The sequence below is a fragment of the Montipora capricornis genome, chromosome 3 (assembly GCF_036669925.1).
Source record: "Montipora capricornis isolate CH-2021 chromosome 3, ASM3666992v2, whole genome shotgun sequence".
NCBI classification, from domain to species: domain Eukaryota; kingdom Metazoa; phylum Cnidaria; class Anthozoa; order Scleractinia; family Acroporidae; genus Montipora; species Montipora capricornis.
Window position 1 is genome coordinate 76,207,350 of NC_090885.1, and position 12,500 is coordinate 76,219,849.

Genomic DNA, 12,500 nt, shown 5'->3' on the forward strand with positions numbered 1-12,500 from the left:
ACTCACTAGCTTAAAATTACAGCGTGTAAACGCAATTTATGATATATGCAAAACACGGGTTTAAAAGTCTGAAAGCCCGAAACTTCCGTGCTGTGCATATTAATCCAGCCGCGTGCACACGCATTGCATTCTTAAACTGGTAAGTCTTTGACGTCATTTTCTCATCGACCCAGCTCTCTCAAGATTTTAAAGTTAGTAATGGCGGACCAATAAATAAGAAAATTCCAGTTAGAATAAACAGGTGTCTTTTTAAAATCAGAACTTAAAACTTGGGTCAGTTAGTGTTTAGTTAACATAGTTTTGAAATCCAAAGGAAAAAAAGAATTGTTTTTTTGGTCGTAGTACCACTTTAATGCGCTAACATCATTCCACAGAGTTGGGCAACCCTTGTCTGAAAAAGCTTGATGGTATACATTCTGTAATGAGGAGGAAAGAAACATCATTGTATACTGATAGTTTGCAGTAACCTGGGTTAGCTCCTTCCTTGGGAGCTGTGACTAATGTGTGCATTGATCATTACTTATTTGTTGGTAAATTTTCCAACAGACAAAGTAATGGACATTTTGTTTGACTTTTATGAAGACAGACTTGTCAAAAAAGCAGCGCTTGAAAAGGGCATCAATGGTAAGGATGACAGCATGGCATTATTAAAAATATTATTTTTCTCAAATATTCTAAAAGACATTATTTTCTAGATTGGTGTTGAAGTGTTTATTTCAAATTAATAAAAGGCTCTATTAAAAATTTACTAACCCATATGTTCCATTGCTGAGAATTTTAACCCATTGCATGGGTGCTTCTTTTATAGAAAGTAATGTCATACGTTGAAAGGAAAGAATTCTAAATAATACAATGTAAGTCACAACAGAGCAGCAGGTTTTTGATGGACTTGCTTTTAACCCAATAGAGACTACCCAATAGAGATCTACGATAGCGATAGTGACGAAAGCACCACCTCAATAATTGCAAAAGGCGTACGACAGTGCAAAGTTATAATTGAGTTCTGATCAAAACTCATTGTCCAGTGTTGTCCTTAATCCTGCGGCTCGTTACAACTTTTAACCAATAATATTTTTGTTATGTGGCATTCTCATTGATGATCACATCATAAATCGTAAAATCCCTATTATTTCCTGAAGCAGCCCCATTGACAAGTAAAATCATTTGGCATTAGACAGAGTAAAATCCATCCACAGAGGTTTCAATAAAATTGGAAGTTTTCGGCTGGTTTGAGTGGAGTAACTGACTGTATGAACAAGGGGCCTAATCATCCTGTAGGGGTGTCTGGGGACATGCTGTTTTTAAAAAAAAGAATGCTCCCAAAGACCACACTTCAAAGGTGAAATGGATGATCACATTTAAACATGTTTTGACCCGTTGACCCCTGGGAGTGAGATTTGATAGATTTTTACAATGTGGGGGGTCCTGGGAAGCCTGAGGAGTGAATTGGTTAATGTTACTCGGTCTCATTGTAATTGCTTAATGTTTTTTCAGGTCTTTTATTTAAGCAGATTTTTAAAGAATTCAGAAGAAAGATTCTTTCTGAAATGGAAGCTGGAAATGATGAAATGCTGAAAGTTTTAAGAAAATCCTATTTCAATTCTGGTGAGTTTGCACAATGATGATGATGATGATGATGATGATGACGTTTTGAACAGTTCATGTATATGCAGAATCTCAAGCAATATTGTCTTCTCTGAGATCTGTTAACTACCCCATGAGACAAACTGATATCCCTAGTTTTCCTAAACTTGCTACTATTGTACTACTTATAAATGGCTTTAATAGTACCGATAAATTCTTTTAAGTTATACTTCTGCTAAATTCTGGAGTGCGTTGCACGACAAATTGTGAGCCATTACATCTTTGCATGACTTTATATATTCAGCAATTCGACTACACAGATTTTAGTTATTTCTTATGCTGGCGATTTATGCCTCTCATCCTTAATAGGGGCCATTAGGAAGCATGCCACTGGACTCTACTTGTGCCTTTTGCCTTTTTGTTTATGAAATAGATATAATACTGATAGTGGTTTGTGACACTCATTTGCATGCACAGACAACAGAAGCTGTCTAAAGGGTGTTGGTTTGATAATAATAATAATTTTTGTAAGCCATTGCATGGTGAGTTCTTATGTTGTATCATTCTATCACTCACAGCTCTAAAATTATTTTAAATTTGTAGTGTCATCAGATAGTCCATCAAAGCTTTTCCCTGTATTTTTGGCATTTGCATGTCAAGTACATCCCATGTTAAACTGCATTGATCAAGTAAAAAAGATTTCAGACCTACGTGGTCCTGCTGATTTGTAAGTTGAACACTTACGGTTCTTTAATATCGTTGTTATGCTATTTTCGTCATACTTGACCATGAATACTATCAACTTATTACAGTAGGTATCATGATTATCATAATGTATTCCCTGGAGAGTTGTAGATGTGGTTTAAGGCTGAGCTACATTGTAGGCATACATCTATTTTGACAGTCTCATAAAGTGTACATCTCTTTTTATAAGCAATGTACCATAAATTTACTCCTCTTGGGAGTTCTGAAGTTCAAACTTATTTTTGTGTTTTGTACAATGTCAGGTTCTTAGAGGCCAGGGCTATGAAGAGAAAAATTATTTATCATGCTGGTCCCACAAACAGTGGTAAAACGCACACTGCACTTGAGAGATTCAGCGCTGCTGACACAGGGGTGTATTGTGGCCCACTTCGGCTGTTAGCGACTGAGGTCTTTAGAAGAACAAATGATGCTGTAAGAACATTGTAAATCAGTTTACGGTCTTGATTGTTGAGTCCCCTGGGCACTTGCTTTCATTTAGGATTCTATAGCTAGGTGGCATAATTATGAAGATGACATTCTTGTTCATGGGCAGTGCTTTTAATTTCCAATAAAATGTCTCCCAAAATATCACTTATAATTTTGCTTTGGAAAAAAGTTTGTAATGGTAGTCAACCAAGACTGCCAACAAGTTCATATTGTTTTATTTTGGAATAGCAGGCAGTTAAACACAGAGGAGTGCTTGGCATTAGCTCATCTGTCAACAACTTGCAATAAATTTGCTCAATATAGAAACCTCACCTTTGCAGTCTCATTTGAGGTTATTTTCTGTTAACCCCTAAAGTCGCATAAGTAGGTGGGGTGCCCAGGAATGTGGAGGCTGGAACTGCTGATCCCAAAACCAAGTGGAAGGAACATTTAAGAGCCTGCCTTACCCGCAACCCATCCATGAGCCCCAGCCCCAGCCCCAGCCCCAGCCCTGGCATCCGTCACACTGATGTGGAAGAACAGTGGAGAATCTACTGTGCAGATATAAATGGGTAAATAATTATATGACAAAAGGGGGCCAGGGGGGTGGGGACACTAGAAAAAACAAGCTACATGAAACGCCCCATGTGCTGAGCAGAGTAAAACTACGAGCATGTGCAGTGGTGTATGCATTGACCGCAATAGACTGACCCTGTGATGGCCAGAACACCCTGTAATCATGTCCAAAACAGTAATGCAACACAGGGAAACAGAACTCCAACAGACCACGTCATACACACCATGAATGCCAACACTACACCATGTACTGAGAATACTAGCCGCTAGTCCTTAACTAAATTAAGTTACATTTAACCCAATTTAAATTTTGTAATAAATTTTCTCTTTCATTTTCATTTCCCCACCTACTTGTAAGGTCACTCACAGCTTATGCAAATAATGAACATTGTAACAGGGAATACCATGTGACTTGTTGACTGGTGAAGACAGACAATGGGCGATTTCACCTGAGGAACCTGCCAATCATATTGCTGCAACTGTTGAGATGTGCTCAACAAAGATTTTTTGTATGTATTGCCAAATGTACTTTTCTTTCAATTCAATTCCATTTTATTCAGTGTTTAACCTATTGACGCCTCAAATGCCCTAGGATGCTGCCCTCCAGTTCACAAGTAAAATTGTGTGGCGTTACCCAGACAGAGTAAAATCTGTTAAGGAGGCTCAAAGGGGTTTCAACACTTAGGAGACACTCTCTTTAGATCGAATGACGCTACAACACTGTATCACGTAACAGCAATGCTATGGTACCAGAAACAATGGAATGGGCCTACACGTACACCACACAAGAGAAAAACCCTGACACAGGTGGGAGTTGAATCGTCAACCCCCAGATTAGATCATTGTTGCTTTATGAACTTGGCTTTACAGTGAGGTGACAACAGGCTTTAGGTACATGAACTGAAGATTTTCACATTAATTTTGCTAAAACTAAATGTGTGTAATTTACATGTACGGGATAAGGTAGCTGGAGGCTAGGCAATAACTATGGTTTAGAAATTTTCTACCTACAAAAAAAATTTAGTTAAACAGGTAATTTGGTAGTGATGACAAATTCAAATGAAATCCTCCACTTGGCCATGTCAAGCTAACAAAGGTGTGGTCTTAAATACCTGTAGGCACAAAACATGCCCCCTTTCCTGCCAGGGCTGAACCTCCAACTGTATCCTACCATCTCTTTCTGCTTTTTGACAGATAACTGTGCAGTGATAGACGAAATTCAGATGATCAGAGATGATGAACGAGGCTGGGCGTGGACAAGGGCTCTTTTGGGTTTGTAATGTTTTTTACATTTATTTTTCCTATGTTTTGCTTCAGCTTTTTGGATTACTTTTAGCCTTAAATCATGAAGGTGATCTCTGTTGAAGCTTGTAAAATAATATTAATAAAGCTTCCTTGGAACTGCTTTACAAGTAGTTGCCCATGTGACTGCAATGACCACTCAGATATCAAAAATGATTATTTCCCAAACAGGTCTGCCCTGTCCAGAAATTCATATTTGTGGTGAACATTCAGCAGTTGATGTTGTCCAAAGATTAGTAGCCTCTTGCAATGATGAAATGGAGGTAAAAATACCAAGTAGTCACTCAGAGAAATACGAATCCACCGGGAAGAGGAGCCTCTCAGCTGGGAGATTGCAGAGGTTCTTCTCCCACCAAGAATGGATTCACCCCTACAATAACAATAATAATAATAATAATAATAATAATAATAATAATAATTAGTATATACTCACTCAGTGATCTTGGTGTTTCAAGCAATCTGATTGGTTCACTATCTCTGAGTAATTGAGCATTATTCACTCCCTACAGAGTGAATAATGCTTGATCCAAACAAAACAAAATGGCCGGCGTAAACTTACCAGCATTTGTGAATCGGAAAATTATATTGAGAATACAAGATGATGCTGTGCTACGGAAGACAAAGAAGGCCACAAAATTTGGCCTGAAAGTTTTCAAAGGTAAGAGAAGAGTTCATACTTTTGCCAATCAGTGTTTGACTTCGTTTTGCCAGATAATTATTGCTGAAAATTAAACAATCTTCACACCAACAATTTGTTTCATTCGGAGTAATTCTCTCTTGTAGGGCTGGTCGCCCACCAAAACGAATTTCTTAATGAAATTGAGGAATTAAAAAACTGTTCAAGAAAGTTCCACATGGTTGCAAGGAAACAAGACAGGTCATTTTACAACAAACTAACGCTCACCTTGAGCAATTAGAGCCACCATTTCATGTGGATCCTTAGTAAGTTGAACTGCACTTTCAATTTCCATTTCAAATGTACCTCAAAAACTTTGATCGAATGGTGAAAATGTTTTAACAAGCAAACTTTCGATTTAGATTGCTGATTTAAATGGTGCTAAATGACTATTTTGCTGTTTGTGACAAGGATTTTAATGGAGGTTATTTAGATTTGCTATGTTTGAAGCTTCTGTAAACACTTTCGCGCATGCTTTGTGCCACTTGCACGTTTTCCACGCATGAATTGAGATGCCAATGAAATCGACTTTGGATGGTTTTTTCTGCATTTGTTGTTGAGATCACTTCACGAGTGTATACTAAAACAATTATTCTTTTCAATCTCGGTGAAAAGTGGCAGAATATTTACCTCGCCGCTTTGCAGCTCGGTAAATATTCTACCACTATTCACCTCGATTTCAAAGAATAATTGTTAATTATTGACCGCAGGCAAGGTGAATATATTGGTAACTAAAAACCAGAGACAAAGTTGTGGTTTTTATTCACTGATAATCCCCAAGCCTGAGGTGAATAGTTGTTTTAGTATAATTACATTGCTGATTATTCGAAAAAAAAGTAGGCATTTAATTTTCTTTAATTTCTTCGTCTGTTGTCCCGGCAAAACGGCTTGCGGCCATTTTGGTAAAAAAAAATGCTTAGGTGATTATCATGCAATAATCACCTCAAGTGCAACCAATCAGTGTAGAGAAGTTTCATTAATCACCTACATGTATGTAATTATACTAATTATTCTTATTTCTCTTCCAAGGATGGCACCTTGTGCATTGCCCAAAAGCTTGCAAGTTAGATTCAAACATACATGTACATGTAATTATTACAGTCAACTGCTCTTCAGCTGACTGATAGTAATGATTTATCTTCAGATAAAAGCATCATTCTGACTTGCTGTCATAAACACATTTATTGTCAAAAAACAGTGTGCTTTAGTCATACTAAAATTTTTTTATTGATAGGTCTGTCATTATGAAAGACTCTCTCCTCTAGAAGTCAAGCAGCATCGTAGCCTTGGTAACAAACAATTATTATTTAATTTAAAAAAATGTTAATAACAATAATAATGGACAACCTTTTTGGAAAAAGCGCTTTGGTGATTATCGTTTAATAACCGCCTCTAAAAGTGCAACCCATCAGTGCAGAGAATTTTCAATAATTACCCATACAATTATACTAATTATTATTATAAAAGTCATCTGTCTTACTGTGAAAACCCTTGGGGAGGCTTATTTAATTCTGGGGCTCATTGGGGGGGTGGAGGGGTGGGGGCTTGTTAGAGAGATAGAGAGAGAGAGAGAGAGTCAAAATACCAGCATTTATTGAATCCTGGACCACTTTGCTGGACAGTGAGTGCTCTTACCACCGACTCAACCCTGCATTCCTTCAGCTTGTCACAAATGCCGACAGGCAAAAGTGTTGTTGAATTCAAGGCAGTAGCATAATAACAGTTAGCATGCATGACTTTACTGCTCTAGTCCAATGATTATCGTATGTTTTATGATAAAGATGTCTTTATTAGTTACATGTAGTTGTCATTATTATCTTTTTTTCATTATATTTTTATCTTTTCTTTCCCTTTCTTCCTCTTCACAGGTGGAAAGCTTCAAGGTGTCAAGCCTGGGGATTGTGTTGTTTCATTCTCTCAACAAGAGTTGTATCGTTTAAGGAGAGAGATAGAAAAGAAGAGCAGAACGAAATGTGCCATCATTTATGGTGGTCTTCCTCCAGGTTAGACTTAAAGTGTGTTGCTGGACAGCTTTCATCCGATTCACTATCTATAAATTCATTCCACCTCAGGGTTGTTAGAAGGTTTTGTATTATACCTCACTCAAATCTGATTGATTATTGTCTGAGACGGTCTCTGTAAGAGCATGGCATTCAGTATCCAGTTCATTCAATAACAGTCATGTGACTGTTGCTTTAATTGCAGCCACTAAGGTAGAGCAAGCAAGCAAGTTTAATGATCCTGAGGACGACTGCTCTGTGTTGGTAGCATCGGATGCAATTGGAATGGGACTCAATTTGTAAGTGACAGATGAAAAATATTTTAATGTAAAACTATACAGTCTTTCTATTGCTAACTTGAAAATAAGAAGAAAAAAAAAGAGAAAAAACAAATAAAGTTTTGTACTCCTCTACTCTTAACTTGTAACCCTTTCTATTTTCAGTGGCCAACTCAAACGCATCTGCTGCTTTCGCCACTGTGAATCCAAATATATTACATGTAACTACCTTATGCTCACTTCTATTTTTCTTTTTGCAATGCATCTGTAACCCCTGGAGTATAGAATACAGTATCAATAAAGTGTGCAGTTTAACGGCTAAATATGCCAATTACAGCAAGCTTACTTCCTGAGATAATTATATAATGTATTTCTTATTTTTCTATCACCCCTCAGTAAAAAAAAATTGAAATAAAATACAAAAAAGATGGTATCCTCTTAAAGAAAAGAACAAAAAGATCAGAAATAAAAATAACCAACTACTTTAACCTTTTGGATTCTGATGAAATACTACTCATTATTTTTGTTACAGTGTTTGTTATTCAATTTTCTCGGCAAGCTTTTAATCATAAGTTTGTCTGCCATTGGTTCATTTCTAATATTTCCCCATTGTCCCTTTCCTTCATCATTTTTTTTTATTGTGCCCATAATGGTGAACTCTCCTTTGTTAATTCTAAGTGCTTCATCTGTCTTTAGAAGCTCTTGACCTGGAATCAAGGTCATGTGCTGTCTGCTCTCATTTACAGTGGTAATTCACAGCCGTGATGGCAGTTTTGATCTGGTCAGTGTAAAATGCAGACTGCAGACCGGGGGTAAAATGCAGACTGAGGTTATAATGTAACTGTTGAATATGCCCAAACCCTTTAGAAATGCTACTAATTAAGCCTAAACAATTATTGTTTTAGGCCTAATTAGGCCTAAGGTTAGCATTTCTAAGGGGTTTGGGCTTTTTCAACAGTTACATTATAACCTCAGTCTCCATTTTACCCCTGGTCTGCAGTCTGCATTTTACACTGACCGGTTTTGACCTCAAACGTTTGGGTGTAGCAGACGGAGGTCTCCAGTAGAGTTTGTTCAAAGATGCCTTTGTTTTCTCGTTGTTATATTTGTTAATCTTCTCAGGAACATTAAGCGGATTGTGTTCAGTAAACTTTCAAAGTATGATGGTCATGATGTAGTGCTGCTGACTCCTTCTCAAGCTAAACAGATTGCTGGTCGAGCTGGAAGATATGGCTCCAATTATCCCAATGGCGAAGCTTTAACGTAAGAACCTCATGCTTCGTCAGTTTAGTCTTAAACCTTCACTTTCTTAGACTATCTGTCTACAAAATCTCCTTCTATTTAAGGTTCAAAAAAGAAGATTCAAAGCTTCTACACTCCCTGATAACTGCTCCAACAGAAGATGTTAAGGTAAAATATTCTTCGCAATTTTAAGACTGTAGCTTCCTGGTATTTTTTTCTTCCTTTCATTTTTTAACTATTAAAAAAGTAATGTATTCTTCAAGCAAAACTTTTTAACATTTTTGTTTTCGTATTTTGTAAGTTACCGACGTAGGTTTTAGATTAGGGAGCTTTAGCAACGACAACGGCGACGGCAACGAGAACGTCTCAAATTTGCATATTTAGTGGGCAAAAGCAATAGCTTTGCACGCCCTGCACGTGCGTTTTTCATTTTTGTCCATTTCTTTGCCGTCGTCAGCAAAGCAACAACGTGAAATTACCAAGTTTTAAGTGTTATGGAGAACGTCAGCACCTGGAGATAAATTTTCATTTTTCTCCCCTAAATTAAGCGCCGCTCGTAACGGTTTCATTCCTGAGGGACTGAAACACCTTTGTCATATTAAAAGGCTTGGAATAGTCACGAAGTGATCGCAATAACGTGAATTTATGTTTTTACATGACGTTCTCGTTGCCGTTCCCGTCGTCGTTGCTAAAGCTCCCTATTGTTTTTAAGTAGGTCCATATCGCCTTTCATAGTTGCCTTACTAACTGAACTATATCATCAAATATAGTACAGTATGCATGATCTTTATAGTGGCAATACTAGGAGCACCTTTTATTCCACTCTCGTGTACATCCTGCTCCTTAGGTGCAATATAATTTTTTGGAGCCTTGTAAATTTTTGGGGCCACAAATACAGAACAATGTTTTTTGCAAGGGGCTAAATCGAAAACCTGCATGATTTATTTAGTTCCTAGTCTCAAACATTTAATGTATTAAAATTGTAATTATGATTACTTTATCTATGTATCTGTTTGTTTCCAACTTTAAATTGTACATTAACTATGAACTGAGCAAATACAATTATATTCTATTGCTTTGATTGCACACGTTGTGATGGAGAGATTCAAATTTGACAGTTAAAATGAAGACTGTAATCATTTGCTTCTGTTTTGTCAAGTGTTTCAAGAGCTGTTATAATCTTTTTATTTTTATTTTGTTAGGCAGCAGGGCTAGCGCCAACAATGGAGCAGATTGAGATGCTTTCACAACAGTTGCCAGATGCGAGTCTTGTCAAACTTTATGTAAGTCTTCTATTAGGATAGTGACCACGTTTTCTCTTGGTACTTGAGTCACGCGAGCCTTAAAATCTCTGTAAAGTTCCTTGCGAAATACGTATTAAAACAAAGATGCCCTCGCTGGTTTTCGGGAGAAACGACGATAGCGACGACAACAACAACGCCACAGAAAAAGATTATATCGTTGACTCAGTGTCGAAAGTAATTACGCGATTGCAATTGCTACCCTTTGTGATTTGTTTAAAAATCTCGCGCCAGTTCTAAGACTATCAACCAATGAAAAGGAAAACCAAAACCAATCGCGACTTGCACGCGCGCTTTTTCCCGCGCTTTGAGCAAGTTGCATGTAATTGCTACGAATACGATTTGGTTCATTGCGCGTTTGCACTTGCCGTGATTGTGTGATTGGTCGAAGTAATTGCTTTCTGATTGTTTTACGACACTCGATTGAAAACAGCTCCAATAGGCAAGAAAGACTGACAAGTGTCTTTGATTTTTGGCAAATCGCAAATTTCAGCCTGATCTATGCCAGGGGCGTTTTTCACCAGTTAATTAGAGAACTTACCGTTTGCTTGAAGGGGGTAGGTTTAATGTTTAATTTTGTTAATTATGAGCTCTAAACGTCAAATTGGCAGAGCGAGAGTCTTTCATTTGCAAAATCACGGCCACATAACAACTGATAATGATTTTCCAGGTGTGTAAATGACATTTAGATATAGACTGGTATAAATTTGAAAGAAGGTGGGCCTACGTTTTTTTCAAATTTACCCAAATTCAATCCATTTCAATCCTCTCCAGTTTTGTCCATCCATGTCCCTTCTTGGCTTCCTTGTGTTTTGTTAGAGATCTTCTATAGTTTTGAACCGTTATTTTGATATTTTAGTTAATTCTATGACCATTCGATCAGTGCTGAATTTGCCTAAAATTGCGTGACCTAGCCCCTTTAATCTCTCTGAATGAAGTGAACAAATGAGCGCAACAAATTGACCTGACTGAGTGGTTGCATGGCTCAGTTGGTAGAGCATTGCACCGGCATCGCAGAGGTCATGGGTTTGAATCACGTTGGAGACACCTGAATTTCGGGTGGTTTTAGGAGACAATTGCTTAAAACACTATTCCTTTACGCCAAGTAACGGGAGAAACATATCATTCCCTCGAGTACTCGTTTAGAATTTCACTCCAAACAATTTCTTCTCGCAACACGTCGCCTCAACTTGCAACACTAACAGAGGACCAAAACCCTGCGAGGGCAATGAAGTACAAACCAATACGAATGTCATTATGTCTCAAATATTTTTCTTTTACAGGACGTTTTTGAAAGCGTGGCGCAGCTGGACGGTGCGAACTATTTCATGTGTGATTTGGAGTTTAAGAAGGTTGGCCTGTTTGTTTTAGTTCTTCAAGTTATCCTTTTTGTCATTGAGTTAAAAAAAAAAGTAAAAGAAAAGACAGATAAGTTCCCACACCTCTTTCCTCTGGAGGTGTTCGAATGTTTATTGATAAAACGCTGTGCTAAAGTCATGGAAAGAGCCTCTCACGAGGCCTTCCATTCCCTATGGATTGAAATCTTCTTTGTAGAGCTCCCGAGCAGGAGTCGAAGAGAATTTATTTAACAATGTTTGCTTTCTTCAGAAAATAGCCCACAAAATACGCGGCCTCCCGCTTTCCGTAACAGACCAGTACATATTTAGCACAGCGCCCATCAGCACCAAGACAATCGATTTAGCTCCAAAGGTAGGACATTGAAGTTAAAGCCCAATTTTACGAGAATTGCATGATTCAATGCCTGTTCTGCAAAGCAGTCCACATGCATACAAAAGAAAGCTTTTAGAAAAGCCATTTGTTCAGATCAGAAAGAAACGAACTACTTTTTTAGTGAGAAAAGAAAGCGTGTGAAAATACGTTCAGGTTTGGAGAAAAAAACCTCAAAAACTTACTGAATACTCATTCTATCAAAATTGCACTGAGCTGGGAAACTTGTCGAAAACGTTTGAATCAGCCTCAAATGGCAACTTTTTGCGAAAACTGCCATTTTGCAGCGTTTTGAGCAGTTTTGGGGCATCTGGAAACGAGATTAGGTCACGGGGATCCCAAATTCACGTCTCAACTGCCACCGCTGTCTTTCAAAAGAATAGTTGGGAATAAAATGAATACTGCGGAATAAGAAAAGAAATTCAACCGAATTGTTCCTTTGAGAGTAGAAGATGAAGAAAGTTCCCACAAACGTTTAAATGTAAGTTTGGTTTCATTGCTGTCCTCTTGAGAACCAGTTATTTAAGTTGTTCACAATCCGCAATATTTTTGGTTTTCCCACATGATATATTCTTTTTTAGAAGACACAGGTGGCACTCGATACGTGTTTGGGGCTCCCTGTGGTTCTATATTTGAGGGTAAA

General features: G+C 37.7%; 1 protein-coding gene across 3 annotated transcripts in view; it reads left to right on the forward strand.

The window, feature by feature from the left end:
• Positions 1 to 12,500, forward strand: part of LOC138041652 (ATP-dependent RNA helicase SUPV3L1, mitochondrial-like) — a 30,473-nt gene that overhangs the window by 2,359 nt on the left and 15,614 nt on the right. The window contains exons 2-16 of one of the 3 annotated variants that reach the window (XM_068887410.1): positions 547 to 624; positions 1,495 to 1,605; positions 2,188 to 2,311; positions 2,592 to 2,760; positions 3,728 to 3,839; positions 4,525 to 4,602; positions 4,804 to 4,895; positions 6,543 to 6,597; positions 7,177 to 7,311; positions 7,514 to 7,607; positions 8,709 to 8,849; positions 8,933 to 8,996; positions 10,031 to 10,111; positions 11,413 to 11,481; positions 11,738 to 11,839. In XM_068887410.1, the coding sequence (XP_068743511.1) occupies positions 547 to 624; positions 1,495 to 1,605; positions 2,188 to 2,311; positions 2,592 to 2,760; positions 3,728 to 3,839; positions 4,525 to 4,602; positions 4,804 to 4,895; positions 6,543 to 6,597; positions 7,177 to 7,311; positions 7,514 to 7,607; positions 8,709 to 8,849; positions 8,933 to 8,996; positions 10,031 to 10,111; positions 11,413 to 11,481; positions 11,738 to 11,839 (1,505 nt within the window). The remainder of the gene's footprint in view (positions 1 to 546; positions 625 to 1,494; positions 1,606 to 2,187; positions 2,312 to 2,591; positions 2,761 to 3,727; positions 3,840 to 4,524; positions 4,603 to 4,803; positions 4,896 to 6,542; positions 6,598 to 7,176; positions 7,312 to 7,513; positions 7,608 to 8,708; positions 8,850 to 8,932; positions 8,997 to 10,030; positions 10,112 to 11,412; positions 11,482 to 11,737; positions 11,840 to 12,500) is intronic. The other 2 variants (XM_068887411.1, XM_068887412.1) reach the window with 2 other exon arrangements.